Raw genomic sequence first — 21,530 nt, forward strand, 5'->3', positions numbered from 1 at the left:
GCAAAGGGACCAAATCCCTCCCTTCCCCAAATCACAGATTACTCTCTGCAGCATGTGAACCTCTCTCCCACCCAGAGGCAGCATAAGGGGCGTACAAGCCATGCATTTGCATGGGGCCCTGAGATAACGAAGGGCCCCCACATGACCGATCGTGATTCACAATCTTTTGAGATGGGTCCCTGAGGGTAGATTCTCACTTTGCCGACAAAACATAAGTTGCGAGTGGTGATAAACACAGCGTAAAGGGAATGTTCTATCTCAAGAAAAGAAAGCATTGTCACATAATGAATCGATTAACCAAAAAAATGTTTCCCCTGGTGTTTAACTAGACATGACTATTCTAAAATGAACGAGCAAGGTTAGTCGAGAAAGCAAGTGGAATAACAACTACGTTTAATGCATACAAATGCAACAAAAATCACAAGAAAATTTGTATAATTCCTAATGTTGATACATATAAATATTGTTTAACAAATCTGCACTACAATTTATTATACGATCACAAAACATCCCCTCATTAGTAAATGAACTAACGCACGGTGGAACGTAACGTAATCTGTAGTCCTCAAGAACTGTGCTTCGGCCCCATTCTCTAATCTCTCTTCTCCAAGTGGTATCCTGCCTTCATCTTGGAAAGTTACAAATGTCACTCCTGTTCACAAGAAGGGTTCCAAGTCTGATCCACTCAACTTAGACCGGTCAACCTTCTAATCATAAGGAAAGTGATTGAATCCATCATTGCTACAGACCTCATTATCTCCTCCTCGAGTCTCCATTTAACAGCTTGGCTTCTTCTTCGAATTATACGATGGACATGTTGATTATTTTAACCTAACAATGGATTGGTGTACCAAATCTCAAATAAGAGATCAGGGCCATCTCTCCAGCATTAAGTCTTACATTCCAAGCTGTTAATACCCCAAAATGGCAATCAGACCTTTATCTGTGAGCAGAAACAACAGGATTATCTTGAGGACATCATCTTGTGATCACCCTCCTGAGGCTAATGTCACACATGGCAACTTTCGGAGTAACCTTATTCTTGAAACAGATAAATGTTCTTCATACTTTTCTGATGCACTCACCCTGGACTGACCAGTATCTCACACTCAGGGCCCCAAGGCTCTTGGTGTTTTACTGACATGTCTCAGGAGGTAAGAGTAACATCTCCAAATTTCCTTTTCAACTTTAACCAAACCTCACTACAAACTAAATGTACAATTGAGTGTCACATCATTTTCTCGTTTAAATTTATTTCAACTTGTGTGCTGTATATAATATTGCCAAGTCATTACCATGGACCACAACCCAAAATGGTGTGTATGTGTATGTGTATGCGTGCGTGCGTGCGTGCGTGCGTGCGTGCGTGCGTGCGTTAAAAATGGTTATATGGATTGAGAAAAGTGAGTCTTGGAAAGTCTCAAAAAATCACCCATCAGACAGGTTTGTGGATTCTTAGTTTTCTATCTCCTCACTTTGGTCCTCACCCCCCCCCCCCCCATCTTCCCCAGCACACCCAGGAAATCTTTCCTCGTTACCTGGTTACCCTCTCCAAATTCCAAGCTTAATTCCCACCTCCATTTCTGCATTTGCTTATCATTGACTCCGTGTCTATCATCTCATACCCCAACCTCCAGTCAGTCTTTCAAGTGCTGCTCATTGCCACCTTGTACTCTCCGCCATACCTGCTCACACTGTCCTCCTCCCTCCCTTCCTTCCACCTTCCTGCCTTACACCCACCACTCACGTGTCATGTCTTTGTCTAAATCTGATCCTCTGTCAATCTGTGAAGCAACTGCCCTCTGCGATTTAGCTCCAAGAGCCTAGATTTCTGTATTAATTTTTTTTTCCATAAATAAATGTCAAAAAGTCTGTTTAAACTCTCTGTAATAAGAAAAATTTACTCTGGGATAGCTTGGAACAAGGAATGAGGAATGAGAAAGGATGAAACCAGAAAGTCGCCAGCATGTGCCATTGGTGATGAATGATTGGTGATGAAAAAAAACAGAATGCAGGACGTTTGACCTGCCTTCTCAGGAAGTGGCTTTGTACAATTACACGATTTTAACCTTGATAATAACAGGCCGTAAAAGAGGCAAATCTCTTTCTCCTTGGGGGATACGATGTCTCAACTGACTTTTCATGGGAGGGTAGGGGTGGGAGGGATAAGGAATTAGATTACAAAATGACCTCAGCAATGAAATTTTAGATCATAAAAATACAATTTGCCATAAAGATTGTTCATTTTCAATCCCCGTGGCGATCAACAACTCAAAGTACAATGGTTAATTATTTTCCAAGTTCCATCACGACGACCTACTGCGATTAGAGGTTAATTTTACAATCAAGCTGGATCCCTTCAATACTTTTGCAATGTTCGAGCATTTGCATTGATCCCTATCATTGCTCAACTGCACTAAACACCGTTTCGGGCACAGGTGAGCAAACTTGGCTTGGAGTGATGACATGACATGTGACGACTGAATCAGTCACGAATTCACCCAGCAAGTGCAGAGCGTGTGAATTGCAATGCTCATCAGGCCCCTCTAAAGATGAATGACACCAGCATTGACAATGTATGGTGGGCATCTGGGTTTCTTCCTCATGGCACGATTAAACTGCATGGAAATGTCAGGATATGTTAAAGAGAACGCAAGATTACAAAATAAAACGAGCATCGCGATTGCAAAAATAAAACGGTTTAAATCGCTTCAAACTAACCATCGGGTCCACATCAGGAAATGACCCTCGTGATGATACGAGGAAAAGCCGACTGGTGCACAAGAAGTAAATGTAATTCCAAATGAGTGAAAGTCTTTAATTTACACATTATTAAGGCTTCCAATGATTTTTAGAACCTTTATTATTGTTCTCATTCTCCATTATTATTAGGCTTCCAGTGGGTTGTCCACTGGAAGCCTATTGTTCTTCTAAATATCATTTTTATTAGCTTACCTAGAACGTAGTTCAGGGAGCTTATGGGTTGGTGTGTCATCCGTGCGTCAGTCAGTCTGTCCGTCCGTCCACAAATACAGTAGACTAGGCGTACGTCGTCACCATCGGGACCGAGAAAAAAGTGACGACTTAGAAATGTGACGACTTATGCGTATGCGAACATTCATGATGACTGTGGGGTGAAGGATGAAGTCGCGCGTGGCCTGGACACGTATGTGTGAGAGCCGGCTATTGTACCAAAAGGAAAACACAATCCTCGGGGCATAGGTGGGGGTTCATTGGTGAGTTGGAAAGTGATCAAGCAAAGATGGAATTAATGAATCAGTTTATCAAAAGTAAAGATAATGAACTGTAAGACAACAACTTCGCCTGCTTATCACCATGATGGGATTGACCAACGAACCCCAGAGACTTTTCTGCCAGCATCTGCCAGAAAAGCCCAGTCTCATCGGCATTGTACACGTCCCGAGGCCGATACCTTTCCAAGATGTCTTTCAATTTGCCATCCTTCCAGTCGTGCACCACTGCCGAATCCACGCTGCCTGATTCGCCGCACTTCTTGACCTTGCCGATTCCCCACCTCACTTTGAACCTGTCTATCCAGTGCATCGGCAAGGTCTCGGCATCATCATGCCCGAGGTCCGCAGCAAATTTACGTACCTTCAGCAGCAACATTTCACCGTCCAACCGAATATTTGGCTGAGCCGACATTTGCCGAAACCAGATGATGAGCGCGCCATCGACATCTTCAAAGGACACACATTTCACGAGTTTCACACTTACCACCGGCCTCGCGATCTTCTCCACTTGTCCAAACATCGTGCCCTTATTCTTCAAGATATCGTTCAATGTCTGCCGTTTGATGTCCAACTTCTCAGCTATGGCTGTTTTCTTCATCAGTGGGTTTGCCTCGCAAAACTGGATAATGTCGTATTTTTCTTGGTAGGTTTTAGTTGTAAGCTTACGCTTAGTCGCCATTGTCCTGCCTGCAGTGCGATCAACGTGTGTACGCAGTTATAAGTAGCCTATCACTGGCGGTGTAAACCAATGAGCGAGCATCACGATTCCATGAAATCGGGATTCTCACGAGGCAGCAGTTCCGTGTGACGAGTTAGGAGTGGTAATTTACTTGAGTTTCCATTACGTGGGAACGGACAACATCTGATGACTTGGACGAAGTGACGACTTAGAGAGGGATGACCCTTTATTCATAGGGATTTAACATGAGATAAATTCGGGACTTTTTGACGCTGCCGACTTAGGCGAAGTGACGAGTTACACGCTGCCGACTTACGCCTAGTCTACTGTACTTGCAACTTCTTGTCTGAAACTAAACATACGATTTTGATGAAACTTGACCACAACCTTCATCACCCTGTATGGAACAAAGTTTGTTCATGGCATTTAATAAATAAAAATGAAAAAAATTGGGGGTCGGAGAGGGTCTTCGGAGGGAGTTATGGGGGGGGGTGCCCACCAAAATGTGCTTTTGTTCTCTTCTCCAAAACTACATACACAATTTCAATGAAACTTGACCACAACCTTCATTACCCATGATGCACCAAAATATTTGTTCATGCTATATTGAAAAAAAATTAAAATAAATAATTTTGAAAAAACATCAGGATCGAAAGGGATTGATGGTGGGGAGGGGTGGGGGTTGCGCCCTAAAATAGGTATTTGCCATAATATCGATTCATTTTGCTAATTCCGTGCCACGTTGACTTCCTCCTCAGCATTATTCTACCAGGTGAGTATCCTGGGGTATTGCTCTTTTTTTATTCGGGCAAATGTTGAGAAAATGATTCCGAGAAAATCGATATAGCTAGCTCTATGAAACCTCAAGTGATTATATTGATACTGTTGTGGTTTGAGGAACCGGCCCCAAAGGCAATTGCACACAACATACAGGTCCCTCAGTTTCGTAATTTCCATGGTGCAGGTTCAGAATAATCACTTCCCCTTGTGTCGTGGGTTGAATGTGATCAAATGCATTAGTAAAGGGTGAGATAGGTTTTTCCTCTTTTCTCCCCATATATTGTTGCGGGGCCAGGCGTCGGCCGCGAGCACGGCCGCGAGATGGAGCTGTGGAGTCAGGTCGACCGATCACTCGGAATTTAGATCGTACCTTTTCGGAAAAGTACGGGTCCCTTTCGGACCGAAGTTCGCTAATAGACAGACCACGTGGGGTAGGGTCGATTGCCAATTTCAATTTACCTAAATACACACGTGGTCCAACCTACAGGGGAAATTCATCCTCGACAGCTCCCGTACAGAACAAACCGCTTAGCGTACCCGTTCTGTGTACGATCCGAGCGGTTTGATCGCAGAGATACGTAGGTCCCAAATATCCCGTTACAACGGCAACGGCCTGGCTAATTTTCCAACACGCAGCACGTGAAGCCAATGAAAGAATAGACACGAAGGAGCTGAAACATTTAACAATCGGGGTATTTATTCACAATTGGGGATGAGGGGAGCACATAAGGGCAGAGCTAAACCGAATCTATATATTAATACTGAAGGACCAATTTTGTGCTCCTGCTGGCGGTCGCGTCAGGTTTTTCTCGGTACTGTGACCTGGACTGAAAGAAACTTCGTACCTGTAAGAGTGCATCGCACATAGTGGCAATAGTCAACCTTCAACTCTGAAGCAGAATAAACACTTTTCGTCCAAAAAATCCTTAGCAGATGAATACTTTACTCCATCATGAAACGTCACAGCCCCGTCATCGAAGTCCCTACCGGGTTAAGGTCTCACGTTAGAGACTTCATATTTGGTACCTATCTGTGTGATCTATGTCCTATGTAACTATTTTGAGTCCCAAAAAATTCAGTGTCATATTTGTGTGGTCATAATTTGTGCGACCGACAGTGAAAACCGGAGTCCAAAAATTAAAAAGGAGTAGTGTACACCAAAAATGTCGTGTACAAGGACGTTTTGTAGGCCTCATTAGGTAAGGCCATGGAATACATCGACTGGGATCCGGCTCTTCAAGAGCCGCCACTGGTTGTTATATTGGGCTCATCCGTCTGTGACGGGGTTTCGGCTAGTATTAATAAATGGAGGTATGCAAGGTATGTACAACAAGAGCAGATACAGTTCACGACTTAATAGACGGGCCCACGAACACACACACGCACACACACCCAAAGAATCGGACCGAATGGTCTTTATTCAGACCTCCAGCCCGGAGGACAGTCGGGCTGAAGACCAGGGTCTGTCTTGGACCTGTCCACCTCGTATCGACCCGGGGACCAGCGAGAGGCAAGCCGAACCCGGACACCGGCGAGCGACCCTTGCGGTTCTTGCGGGGGGGGAAGGTGTCTCTCGAGCGCTCGATCGTGCGGCGGAGAAGGAGGAAGACGACGACGACGACCAAGACCAGCTTCTCAGGCTCCTCATACGCGAGGAGAGGACAAAGACGAAGACATCAACCAAGACCAGCCAGACAGACTGAATGTCCCGTTTTACTGACTCCCCTTTTATGCGCTCCGGCGGGGCTCGACGCCTCCCCCACTTGGCCCGCTGCCCAGCGCATCGGTGGGTGGGGGCATGACCCCTCCCCCACTGAGCGCGCGGAGAATCTGGGAGCAGAGGGATGTCGTTGTTCTCTGCAGAGCTGTAGTAATCCTTTGCTGTCGTTGTTGATGGTGTTACAAAATAAAAGGAAATCCTTACTATCAAAAGTAACTCACAGCACATGAACATAAATTTACCCATTAGGCCTTAGTTATTTTATAACTTGGTTTATGGAGCCGCCTACGGTATATTTGCCGAAATGAAATATAAAACACATTTTTAGCCTTTTATATTTATACATTTTCCACCGAAGGTGTAAAAGTTTCAAAACCCGAAATGTAAACGTCGGCATTTATTTTCAAAATATAATTTTGTGCGCGCACACCAAAATGCCGAGTCACCTTTAACCAAACTACGCAGTTCTACTGTGCAGTCGTCTTTGGTCATGGCGCCTGAGCAGTGGCCAGCGTGATTCAGATTGACTGTGGTTTCTGGGGCGAAAGTGATTGTTAAGAAGTATGTCAGCGGTATAAATTCGAGTGACTGTATTGGTGATTTAATCACGCAACATCTTGATGACGAATATTCTGGCCGAGCGATTGCATCAATTCAGTGCAGCAGCAATGATGGATTCGCAGGCTACTCTCGATCGTGCCGATTTTGTTTCCGTCGAAAGTTGTACACCGCTGTTCGTATTGAAAGATTTCGCTGCAAAGTGTGTCAAAGTTTCCCTGCGAGATGCTGATATTCTGCCTTCAACGGACCAGAAATCAGCCTTTGATGTGCTCATGGGGATGGGAGACGGTATGATCAGATGCCCGCTGAAAAGTAGGAGCTGGTTATGGCTCTGATTGACCGTTTTGAGCGTGTTGACTCCGAGTAGACACCTTTTTTTATCATATCCAGCACTATGCACTGGTGTGCACGCACACATCTACGACTTGGACAGTAATTTCCTCATCATTGTTTCCATTTGTCTGATGATCCAACAGGTTTCTATAAGAAAAACATGCCAGACTATATTGTAAAAACAAGTTTTAATCCTTCTTTATTGTTTTTCACATCAGATGATACAGTGAACATGAGCATCCTGCATTTGAATGGTCTTCCAACTTCAATGTTTTCTTAGATCCTCCTGGTCCGGGATTTATATTTATTTTTCCCCCACCTACCCTCGTCTTTTCCATGGAACGTCCGAAAAAAAAATCATTAAAATATATAATTTCTAAAAATTGAAATTATATTTATATTTCGACCTACCAACCCTACATTTTAGCTGAAAACTGCGTAAACCAAGTTATAAAAAAATAACTAAGGCCTTAGACAAGGAAAAGGAAACTTTCTATAAAACACATACCAATATAACTCAGCGAGAGGACCTGAATGTTGTGTGCAGTAAACTTCCAAATTCGTAACAATATAACCCTCAGGGGGTAATTATTGTAAATCACCTACGAGTTTCATGGTGCGGGCGCTGGCTAATTTGAATATCTCGCGCCAAGATCAAACTGCCCCATTGACTCAACCTCCCCATACTCTTCCTTCAGACAGCACAATAAGAACATAAACCTCATCATTTATCAGTGCACATTTTTATTTACACATGTTAATTTACATTGCATCAAGACATTATACATGCCATTTATCACACCAAGTACCAAAAACCTCAACTCGCTGGCTGCTAACCATGTCACCTCTACCACACACAAACCACCCACCTTTCTCAATCTTCATCAAATCATCAACACAACATACCCCCCCCTGCCCCCGCCCCCGCCACAAATGCGACCGTGGCTTGGAAGCACGGGGGAGGTAGCGCAGGAAACTGCGACAGCGGCAAGTGCCTCCATTCGACGGCCTTTATCCAAACTTCAGGACAACAAGTGCTAATTGGCTAAATAATTGCTCCGTTCTCCCCTACAAGCAATTACGAGCTACCAGCGTTTGCCCCCACACCTGTAACGCGTCCTGAGCACCCACCTACGTTAATCACGGAAGGACTAATCGCGTGCCATGGTTGAGCGACCAACTGGGCAGAAATCATTGGAGGTCTGGCATGAGGGGAAGGGGGGCTAAAGTGGTGATGCGCCAATCGGCAGCTGAGATTATCACAAGAGGCCGTTTTGGTGCACCTTTAGGCCCTGCCCTCGCTGAATGATTATAAAAAGGACAGAGGACCGCTGTTTGGTTCTCTGCAATGTTCTTGGATTTGGTCCTATGTTGGTGTAGGCTACAGTGCTTATCCTGTGCTTGCTTTGTGGGGCTTTGTGAGAGAATGATCGGGGCTCGAACGGTGGTGCTCACATTGGCGGGTCGGACTCACTGGTAAGCCGGAGCCGTTAGCCGGAGCTGGAGCTCGAGAAGGCCTTCGCTGGAACTAACTGCCCTTTTTAGGGTACCACCACTGATATGCAGTTTCACAGTTTTCTCTTGCACCACATGCACCATGAGCACCCACCGCACCTCCACGATAAAGCACCTTTAGACACCATCAGTATTCCTCCTTTTGACCACTCCCTTTAGCGTTTGGGTCACGGACACACTACTGCCCCGCCCGGTGAGCAGAGGGGGAGATAAACCTCATGCTTTCTCTCCTCTTTTTATTCTCATCTTCTCTTTCCACATTGGTCTGATTGGGTACCCATGTCTTGTGTATAAGTAAGGCATAGAGTTAAGTTCTGCTTCTTGTCCATTTTCTTTCCTGTACTCGTTTACATTCTTCCTTGCTTGTGACTATTATCCTTGTGTACATTTCTTACTGCATTTCCCCTTTTTGAATGCTTGCTTGTGCATTAAAATTCTGCACATTTTACACTGTCCTGTAAATAATAAATCCACTTTTGTTGAGCCTCATTTCCAATCTGTCTGTGTTCGTCTTTTCCCCATTGGTCCAGCACTGTTCGCACATAGGTTCGTCTGGGAAGTTAAAATTCCCTCATTAATTGGCTTTCATCCAAGTCCGAAATGCACTCGTGGTTGCTCGGCCACCCCAGTTAAGATCTCATTCAGATAAGCTTAGTGAAGAGCCGAGGGCGCGTCCCCTTATCAGGAGACCGCGTGATTCCAGTTGAATGGAAATTATGCAGAGGACACTGGACCAGGTGGTTGACTAATTGGCATTCCCACCACAACACTGTCATTTGTGCTCGACGGCCTCAGGCATGGTAAGTCCAAGGGGAACCAAGGATACCCCTTCATAGTAGACCCCCCCCCCTTAATGGGGAAGGGTGAGAACTTGGGGTTCAAAGGGGGGGTGTGTGGAGAGCAAGGATGGCAGAGTTGGAAGCTGGTTAAGGACTTTGTTGAGGAAGGGGGTGGAGGAGTTGTGAAAATGGGTTTGAAGGCTTGGAGTGAGGAGGCGAGTGATGCCTTAGAGTTGGGAAGTGGAGCTTGAAGACTTGTAGTTCACTTGTGGTTTGAGTCACAATAATTGATTGGTCATGTGGTTTGGCAGCCATATTGGATTGAAGAAAAATATTGAACAATGTTTTTTCTGGAACCGCTTCATCAATCAAAGTGAAACTTCATAATTATTGTCTAGTGGAGAAGGGAAACGTACATTTTAAATTTCAACCCAATCGGCCACATAGGATTGAAGGAAAAGATGAAACTCATGTTTTCTCTGGAACTGTTTCATCAATCAATGTAAAACTTCATAATTATGATCTAGTTGGGATGTGGAACGTGCATTTCAAATTTCAACCTGATCGGCCACACGGTGCAGCAACTAGAATGATTTCATTGTTTTAATCTGAGAATTTTTTTTTTTTAATTGGGCTCACTTGAGTTCTGCCTGGATGGGTTTGAGGGTAGAAGAGTATCAATTCAATTGATACCACTGATGGTATCAATTGTTTACTCTGAGTCCTGGTTTACTCTGTGGATCCATGGTGTGAATATTTCTTACTTCATGTTCAGGTTATTTAAACACCAATTGAATTGATACCGACAATGTTGTCAGGAAAAAGGGTCACCTGCATACATAATAAAGAGATGGAACGTGGCCTGTTACTAGGTCTGTAACTCATCAATCCCATGTTGTATCAAAGCAGGGTGCCTTGGTACCCGTTCATTACTGCCAGCAGTTATAAAGTGGCAGTTCTAATAATTAATTATTATTATTATTATTATTGTGTACACAACATTATCAAAGGGGGCTGGCATTATGACCTATACCTGAAGTACACATGCTCACATCCTGACCCAGCTATAAACTGTCGTCCATGTTTCACAGGCTGGGCGATTCATAAATGTTGTGCGTGCCGTCCCTTAGATGGACGCTAAACTTGGTGTCCCATCTGCCAGCATTCGTTGGTGGACGTTAAAGATCCCATGGTGTCCTTCACGAAGAGTAGGAGAGCTATCGCTGGCACTCTGAACAAGTTCCAAATTCCTGCTCCGACTACTCCCGGGAAAGTAATGGCAAACCACCCAGCATAACCTTTGCCAAGAAACTGCTTTGTCAGGACTGACACTCTGTAACAGAGTATGATACATCATAATCAGAATATTATAAAGATCACACTTGGTGGCGAATAATTACTTCAAAAATTCTCAGACCCAGATCTGCATTTTCACCAAAGTCTAATCAATTCGTCCTTGTCATACACAAAACCTGTTGACCAAAACTTCTTGAGATATCCTGCTCACAAACAGACAAACAAGGGTGAAAACATAACTGCCATTCACCTTGTTACACAATGAAAACACAACCACCGCCATAAGCTGATGGGCAGGCAGGCTTAGAACAATAAATATAGATATAAATAGATAGATAGATAGATAAAGAAAAGGTCTTACAGTTCACATTCTCGGAGGTCCTCATGGATTCCTCCCTCATCGAGTCTCTCATAGTGGGTTCCTTGAAGAGAACAAAGACGAAGGAGGGAAAGCAACGTATACAGTATTTCAAACTAAAGCATTATAATTATTTATATATCCTACTGGACACCATACAAGGGAGAGTTCAACTGTTTTTCTGTTTGGGCTAAGTTTATATCGAATCCCCCTAATGGGTGGCAAACATCCGCAGACAAATGCAATCGAGAGTAGAGTAGACAATACAGCACACAGCACGCCTCAATTTTCTTCTTCTTCGACGGCCATATTTATTCGCACGTTCTTCTCGGGTTGGCCGGAGGAAGCTTGGCCCAAATGTTTCACAAACTGGCTGGCCAGGCCTGACATTCGAATAAAATTAGGGCAGGAATTTTTGTCATTCGGCCATGGTGCCAGCGATAGCTTGCCTACTCTTCATGAAGAAATGCAGCACAACCCCATGAAAAGTTAACATTCATAAGAAGGGTCTCCATGGGTCTGTGTCTCTCTGGCCCTAAAGGCCCAGTCACACCTTGACGTTTTAGCCAGCTTATGCCGATTTTTGGAAAATTTGTGTAAAACGCTGGTACACGTCGAATACGTTATGGGTAAGTTTTGATAACATTGAGAGCACGCTGAAAAACACTGCCATACGTCGTTATACGCTGGCTTTAAACGTTGTACTTTTCGGTTGTCCTCAAATTTTCCATGCTTGAAATTTTAAGACTTATGCCAGCGTATGACTCACACGTTCCGCATAACGCTGGCCATAAGTTGTAGGCACGTCACACGATCGTTGACACACGTTACTTGTGAGTTATTCACAAGTCGAAACACGTCGAGGTAATGTTTAGCATACCCGAAAGTTATTTCTAACCTATGAGTAACGTGTTGTACTCACGTTACGCGATCGGTGACACACATCGACACACGTTACTTGTAAGGTGCTCATAAGTCGAAACACATGAAGGTAATGGTTAGCGTCAGTGTTCCAGACTCCCTGTTTTTGTTTTTTTTTTTTGTTTTTTTTTTTCTTCCTTCCTTCAGTATGATGGTGATTTTGACACTTCAATTTCTAGTGCGGTTAAAATATAATGTAATTAATTGGCTGCCGCTCAACGATTTAAATCATAACCGCACTGTACACTGAACTCCGTCATACCGAAGAAAAAAAAAACCGGGAGTCTGGAACACTGACGCTAACCATTACCTTGACATGTTTCGACTTATGAGTACCTTTCAAGTAACATGTGTCGATTTGTGTCAACGATCGCATATCGTGCGTACAACTTATTCCCATCGCATGCGGAGCGTGTGTCATACGGCAAGTACGTCGTAAAAATTTCAACATGTTTAAAATTACAAGACGTACTCCACTTAATACGACGTATGATAGCGTACTTTAGCGTTCTATTCACGGATACCAAACTTACCCATACCGTATTCGACGTGCGCCAGCGTTTTAGACGCATTTTTCAGAGGTCGGCATACGCTGGCAAGATCGCCAAGGTGTGACTGCGATGTTGACACTTCCGTTTCTGTGGCGGTTATGATTTGAATCGTTGTGCGGCAGCCTTTTCATAACCTATGCCATGTCAGGTCAGGTCAGGTATGGGAGCATGTGCCAGAACAGCGCGTCGCTGCGTCCACTTTCCGCCGGTACTCCAGGGGCCTCCGTCTGGCCATCCCCCAGGCAGATGCCAGGCCCATCCCCATCTTCTTGAGATGATGGTCAACCTGCTGTAACCATGAGGCACGTGGTCGGCCCACTGGCCTCCTCCACTCATGAGACTCCCTCGCTGAGAGAATCTGGTGAGCAGGATCAGCGTCAGGAAAACGAGCCACATGTCCATACAGCCGCAGCTGACGCTCACGGACTATGCAGGTAACAAATCTCATCCGAGTCTCTCTCAGCAACCGCTCGTTGGACACAAAATCCGACCAGCGATAGCCAAGGATTCTTCGAAGAGACCTGGTACCAAAGGAATTAAGTCTCCGTCTCAGATCCTTGGTCAAAGTCCAAGTCTCCCACCCATAGAGCAAGACTGGAAGTACCAAGGACCTGAAGACTCGGACTTTCGTCCTCCCGCACAGGTACCGGCAACGCCACACCCCATGATCCAGTGAATCCATGACTCCCCAGGCCCGACCCAGACGTCTATTGACCTCCGGCTCACAACCTGCGGAGACATGAATATCACTGCCAAGGTAAGTGAATCTATCCACGACCTCAACATCCTCACCACAAACAGACACAGACAGGACAGCAGCATCCAAGATGTCACCGAAAGCCTGGATCTTTGTTTTGACCCAAGAAATCCGTAATCCCAACGGCTCCGACTCCTCATTCAGTACCTCGAGGGCCCCCAAGAGGATGTCTAAAGTCTCCGCAAAGATGACTGCATCATCTGCAAAATCAAGGTCCGAGATCTTGACATTGCCAAACGATGCACCGCAACTTGATCTCTCCGACATCCTCCCAAAAATCCAGTCCATACAAGTGCTGAAAAGTGTGGGGGCAAGTACACATCCCTGACCGAACTCCAGTAACAACTGGAAATAAGTCAGAGGCGGTACCACCACACTTCACAGCACTCTCAGTACCAGAGTAGAGTTCAGACATCAGATCGATCAGTTTCGGTGGCACCCCACGAAGACCAAGAATCCTCCAGAGGACATCCCGATTCACTGAATCGAACGCTTTACAGAGATCAACATAGGCTGCAAGCAGCCCCTGCCGAAACTCTCGTCTGCGTTCGGTGAGTACACGAAGTGCAAGGATACGGTCAATCGTTGACCTCTTTGGTGTAAAGCCTGACTGCTCTGGACGCTGGTGCTCAAGCAGATGGTGGCGAACCCTATCAAGAATTATCCGAGCAAAGACCTTGCCCGGCACTGAGAGCAGCGTCACCCCTCGGTAGTTGTTGCAGTCTTGGCGATCACCCTTCCCTTTTCCAGAGAGGGACAACAAGGCCCCTCTTCCAGTCAGTTGGGATGATGCCTGTGTTCCAGGCAGAGCACAAAACTGCATGCAACGACGCGAGTGCAGCATTTCCACCAGCCTTGAGAAGTTCGGCATGGATGCCACAGATCCCTGGAGCTTTGCCCCGTTTCAACTGGTTCACCGCAGCCCGTGTTTCCACAAGCGATGGTGGACCACAGTTGATTCGAGGGTCAGCAACAGGGATTGTAACACCCTTGACGTCCAACTCGACAGCTGGGGGATCAGCCTGGTACAACCGCTCGAAGTAACCGGCCCAGCGGGCCTTCACTTCAGACTCCTCTGTCAAGAGCCTACCACTCTCTGCTCGAACTGCAGTGCTCCGAGGGATGGGCTTGGATGAACGCATGCGCGAATTCCCCTGTAAGCGGGACGAGAATCACCTGTCCACAGGTGATGCTCTACCCCCTCACAGATTCCTCGCACATAGGCCTCCTTGTCCACCCTCAGTGCACGTACAGTTTTACGCCTCAGCTCCCTGAACAGCTCGGCTCTGCCATTCAGCCTGGCCCTGCGACTCTGGTCAATGGTATCCAGTGTCCCTTGAGAGACAAAATTCTTCTTTGCCCTGCGGTGAACTCCAAGGCATCCACCGGCAACATCAAGGACGGTGGTCTTGAAGGTGTTCCACAACTCTTCAGGACCCCCCAAAGCACCCAGACCCCCAAGTGTCCACTCAGCCTGTTCGCAAACTCCTCAGCTACTCTCTCATCCCTGAGCTTGGCAAACATCCAGCCTAGGCTGGGATGGTACCATTCTCCAGGATTTAAGGTGCAGCTTTAGAGTTGCTACAACAAGCCTGTGGTCAGTATTGAGGAACTGAGCACTCCGGTAGACCCTGCAGTTCTGGATCATCCTCCAGCGACCGTCAATGAGGACATGGTCAATCTCCTTTGCCACACCGCCAGCGTTGGAATACCAAGTCCAGCGATGAGCTTGCGGGCGCTGAAACCATGAACCAGCCACCCTAAGTCCATGACTTCTTGCAAAGTCAAGGAACTTAGTACTATTCTGGTTCATAGTTCCTGACCCATGGGGACCAACACACACCTCATAACCATCCCTATCAGTTCCAGTCGATGCATTGAAATCCCCCAAGACTAGAAGTGTATCTCGTCTGGGGCACTGATCAACCACAGACTCGAGTGTGGCGTAGAATGCATCCTTCACGGTGAGATCACTCGCCTCAGTCGGAGCGTAAATAGAGACCAGGGAAATGACACCTAAGGAGTGACGAATCCTTAATCTCATAATACGCTCGTTGACCGGTGTTACCTCAATTATCATTGGGGTCAGCTTATTGGACACAGCTACAGCAACTCCTTGGGTATGGTAACCATCAGAGCGACTCAGACCAATAGTAGGTGTAACCACCCACCATTATCTCGCCGCAATCCGGTCTCCGAACCTCAGAGAGAGCTGCAATCCCGATGTCCAAACGCTTGAGCTCAGATGATAACAGAGACAGGTGATCATCCTCTCTTAGGGATAGGACATTCCAGGCACCCACCCGAAGGGACCGCCTCAGGTTAACCCAAGGAGACCGCCGTCTGGTGGACGACACCTCAGCACCACTCCGACACACTCTCCCGCAATCTGACCCAGGGGATGTTACCCCGTGGTTTCCCTCCTATCAAAGATTGGGGGTCCCGAAGGCTTTGCCCCAATCCCATCATCCGGTGAGCTGCCCTGCGAAGGGAAGCTGCACAGGAGGTACTCCCACGGAGTGGGTTTTCAGATTTTTTTGCGTTTTTGCGTTTTGCGGAATGAAGCGTTTTACGGTGGCTGGAGTGCAAATCCTGCCACCAACCTCCTAATAAGAAGTAACCCAACTGCAGGAGGACGTCCGCAGACACAGTTGGGCACTAGATATGGATGGCCGTTGGCTCACAAGGAGCTCCTCCGCCCTTTGACAGGTTTTGTTTTTAATCCTGCTGGGTGTCCATATCCAAACACCCTCCTCACCAGAAAACCTGGTGGGGGAGACGGTTTAGTCGCCGACAACCCGACCATGGAACAGGTTAGTACAGGTTTACATGGTACCTGTAGCAGGTCACAGATCGAACCTGACCTGACTAAATGCCATGTCATCGTCGGCGATGTGTGCAGCGTGCTATGCATAAGTTAGACTATCGTTGGGCATAGGTTGTGAAGGCCGACAACAGGTTCAGCATTCGTTGGTATAAGTTATCTATAACACAACGAAACATTCTGTGTCCGTTACTAATATGTTATGCATAAGACCAAGTCGTTATGAATACGTCCGAATCTTTAAAAAAAACATCAAAAGTTCAACGTAAGCCAGCGTTTTACATACATTTTAATACGTTGCCATTGCTGGCTAAAACGTCAAGGTTTGACTGGGCCTTAAGGTGGGTTCAATGCCGCAGGTGCAGCCCGACGACGAGGATTGCAATGGATGGTTTACCTAAGTTGCCATCCCAGCAGGCAATCAGGTCACCCACTCTTCACGAATCGTGGCATCTTTAACATCGACCGACTAACGCTAGCAGATTGGACACCTGGCTTAACTACACGGACGGTGTGTTGTACGAATTAATGCGCTGACGGCGAAACTTGGACGAGAGTCAAATCCAGGTGAGACAACTCCAAAGTAAGTGTGACACCTTTGCACCGTCAGGTCAGATGAGCATGAAAGGAAACATTGAACACCCATTAGCGGGTTTCAGTTAGAACAGAAGGCCAGCGAGCAACAACACTACACAGCACAAGCACATCACCATTTATTCAATCAGTGGTTGTGGGGGCAGCACCACCCGAGAAAACGTTCATGTTTGGGTTATTGATCACCATCTGTGCTGTTTATGGGAATTATAATTCATAAAATGCTCAGGAAAGTGGGGAAAAAGAGCTCTTAGAAGGTGAACGATCAACAGGTGGTAAAACATAGAAGGTGGTGGAACGACCACCAGGAGCATTGACTTGTTACACCACAACAAAGCACTTGTGGTGGAACAAACTGAGGGGGGTAGGAAAAAGGGAATGGATGACAACAAATTTATGTAACCATGACGACTGTGAAACCTGAGCACTGCCTGAGAGCAAGAAATTTCCACACCAACGGTGAAGGTGAGATATTTGTGGGGTTAATCTGAACCTGTTTTTCACGAGTGGAAACCGTTTCACTGTAAATAACGAATAAAAACCTCAAACTATTAGTGTCATTCACTTAACAATGAAGATTGCAAGTACTGCAAGATAAAAACTTACTAACGAGAGATAAACAAACATACCTCCCCAATACCGACACATATAAACACACATACCTCACCATTACCGACAGATATAAACACACATACCTCACCATTACCGACAGATATAAACACACATACCTCACCATTACCGACAGATATAAACACACATACCTCCCCAATACAAACACATATAAACACACATACAAACACACATACCTCCCCAATACCGACACATATAAACACATACAAACACACATACCTCCCCAATACCGACACATATAAACACACATACAAACACACATACCTCCCCCATACCGACACATATAAACACACATACAAACACACATACCTCCCCAATACCGACACATATAAACACACATACCTCCCCAATACCGACAGATATAAACACACATACCTCCCCAATACCGACAGATATAAACACACATACCTCCCCAATACCGACAGATATAAACACACATACCTCCCCAATACCGACACATATAAACACACATACAAAAACACACATACCTCCCCAATACCGACACATACAAACACACATACCTCCCCAATACCGACACATATAAACACACATACCTCCCCAATACCGACACATACAAACACACATACCTCCCCAATATCTACAGATATAAACACACATACCTCCCCAATACCGACACATATAAACACACATACCTCCCCAATACCGACACATATAAACACACATACAAACACACATACCTCCCCAATACCGACACATATAAACACACATACCTCCCCAATACCGACACACATACCTCTCCATTACCTACAGATATAAACACACATACCTCCCCAATACCGACACGTATAAAAACACATACCTCCCCAATACCGACACGTATAAACACACATACCTCACCATTACCGACAGATATAAACACACATACCTCCCCAATACCGGCACATATAAACACACATACCTCACCATTACCGACAGATATAAACACACATACCTCCCCAATACCGACAGATATAAACACACATACCTCCCCAATACCAACACATATAACCACACATACCTCCCCAATACCAACACATATAAACACACATACCTCTCCATTACCTACAGATATAAACACACATACCTCTCCATTATCTACAGATATAAACACACATACCTCCCCAATACCAACACATATAAACACACATACCTCCCCAATACCGACAGATATAAACACACATACCTCCCCAATACCGACACATACAAACACACATACCTCCCCAATACCGACACATATAAACACATACCTCTCCATTATCTACAGATATAAACACACATACCTCCCCAATACCGACACATACAAACACACATACCTCTCCATTATCTACAGATATAAACACATACCTCCCCAATACCGACACATACAAACACACATACCTCCACAATACCGACACATATAAACACAGATACCTCCCCAATACCGACACATATAAACACACATACCTCCCCAATACCGCCACATATAAACACACATACCTCCCCAATACCGACACATATAAACACACATACCTCTCCATTACCTACAGATATAAACACACATACCTCCCCATATAAAACACACATACCTCTCCATTACCTACAGATATAAACACACATACCTCACCATTACCGACAGATATAAACACACATACCTCACCATTACCTACAGATATAAACACACATACCTCCCCATATAAACACATACCTCACCATTACTGACAGATATAAACACTCATACCTCACCATTACCTACAGATATAAACACGCATACCTCACCATTACCTACAGATATAAACACACATACCTCACAGATATAAACACACATACTTCCCCATTACCTACAGATATAAACACACATACCTCACCATTACCGACAGATATAAACACACATACCTCACCATTACCTACAGATATAAACACATACCTCACCATTACCGACAGATATAAACACACATACCTCACCATTACTGACAGATATAAACACACATACCTCACCATTACCTACAGATATAAACACACATACCTCCCCATATAAACACACATACTTCCCCATTACCTACAGATATAAACACACATACCTCACCATTACCGACAGATATAAACACACATACCTCACCATTACCTACAGATATAAACACATACCTCACCATTACCTAAAGATATAAACACGCATACCTCACCATTACCGACAGATATAAACACACATACCTCACCATTACCGACAGATATAAACACACATACCTCACCATTACCGACAGATATAAACACACATACCTCACCATTACCGACAGATATAAACACACATACCTCACCATTACCGACAGATATAAACACACATACCTCACCATTACCTACAGATATAAACACACATACCTCACCATTACCGACAGATATAAACACACATACCTCACCATTACCGACAGATATAAACACATACCTCACCATTACCGACAGATATAAACACACATACCTCCCCATTACCTACAGATATAAACACACATACCTCCCCATTACCTACAGATATAAACACACATACCTCCCCATTACCTACAGATATAAACACACATACCTCACCATTACCTACAGATATAAACACACATACCTCACCATTACCGACAGATATAAACACACATACCTCACTATTACCGACAGATATAAACACACATACCTCACTATTACCGACAGATATAAACACACATACCTCACCATTACCGACAGATATAAACACGCATACCTCACCATTACCTACAGATATAAACACACATACCTCCCCATTACCTACAGATATAAACACACATACCTCCCCATTACCGACAGATATAAACACACATACCTCACCATTACCGACAGATATAAACACACATACCTCACCATTACCGACAGATATAAACACACATACCTCACCATTACCGACAGATATAAACACACATACCTCACCATTACCGACAGATATAAACACACATACCTCCCCATTACCTACAGATATAAACACACATACCTCCCCATTACCTACAGATATAAACACACATACCTCACCATTACCGACAGATATAAACACACATACCTCACCATTACCGACAGATATAAACACACGTACCACGCTCGCAGTCATGAAGATGAGAGGAACATGTGCTGAAAAATGAGAGGGAGCAAGTGAAGGGACGAAAGAAGTTTCGAGTGAATTAAGTGAGGATGCGAGCGAGGGAGGCTGCGAGCGAGGGAGGCTGCGAGCGAAGGAGGCTGCGAGCGAAGGAGGCTGCGAGCGAAGGAGGCTGCGAGCGAAGGAGGCTGCGAGTGAGGGAGGCTGCGAGTGAAGGAGGCTGCGAGTGAGGGAGGCTGCGAGTGAAGGAGGCTGCGAGCGAGTTGACACGCCCGTGAGGTAAGAAAAATGATCCGGTGACGAAAAGCGATTGGACAAGCTGAGCGAGAGTGACGGATGCGAAAAGGATATTTTACGATCGTTTCACTCCCGCCACACTCATCTCATCTCGTATTACGAACACCAGAGAAGCGCAAACCTTGAGGGGAATCGTGTTCACGTCTCGGAGAGAACCTTCACTCACTTGCATTCGACACGAGCGTGCGCGCGGACTGCCAGTAGCCGCGCCCTTCTTATCAAGTGACCAATGCACGGACACGAAACAATCACGTGATCACGTGCTCTCATGCCCTCTTCTTGTCCCTTCAGCACAACAATCCAAGCGAATCGAGTAAACCAGTTCCGCTCTGTGGGTGAGAAAGAGAACAGACAACCTGTACCAGCACGGCAGAAAATGCAAACAACAACCACCCCGGTCTTACACCAAACTTCCTTTCTTGTGTGGATTCGATTCCCAACCACTGGATCATATCAGGACGTTACATCACAAAGTGAATCATCCCCTCAGATGGGCGTTAAAGCCGGATGTCTCGTCTGCTAGCATTATATAATTAGTGGTTTTAAACGTCCCACGGTCGGTTTCGATCGATTGCAGTTAATCGAGTCAAGTGCTGCAACCC

The 21,530-nt window shown here is 45.4% G+C and overlaps 1 protein-coding gene across 2 annotated transcripts in view; it reads right to left on the minus strand.

Annotated features, from left to right (window-relative positions):
• LOC147010419 (stomatin-like) overlaps nt 1-21,185 on the minus strand; it is a 38,297-nt gene extending 17,112 nt beyond the window's left edge. Inside the window, exons 1-2 of one of the 2 annotated variants that reach the window (XM_085859905.1) lie at nt 21,095-21,185; nt 11,279-11,339 (exon numbers count right to left, since the gene is read on the minus strand). In XM_085859905.1, coding sequence (XP_085716031.1) covers nt 11,279-11,339; nt 21,095-21,100 — 67 coding nt within the window. In that variant the 5' untranslated portion in view covers nt 21,101-21,185. Of the gene's footprint in view, nt 1-11,278; nt 11,340-21,049 lie in introns of both variants that reach the window. The other variant, XM_085859903.1, reaches the window with a different exon arrangement.
• Between the last annotated feature and the right edge of the window lie 345 nt (nt 21,186-21,530).

This window comes from Eptatretus burgeri, chromosome 16 (genome assembly GCF_056783735.1).
Source record: "Eptatretus burgeri isolate ZD-2024b chromosome 16, Ebu_testis_v1, whole genome shotgun sequence".
NCBI lineage: Eukaryota > Metazoa > Chordata > Myxini > Myxiniformes > Myxinidae > Eptatretus > Eptatretus burgeri.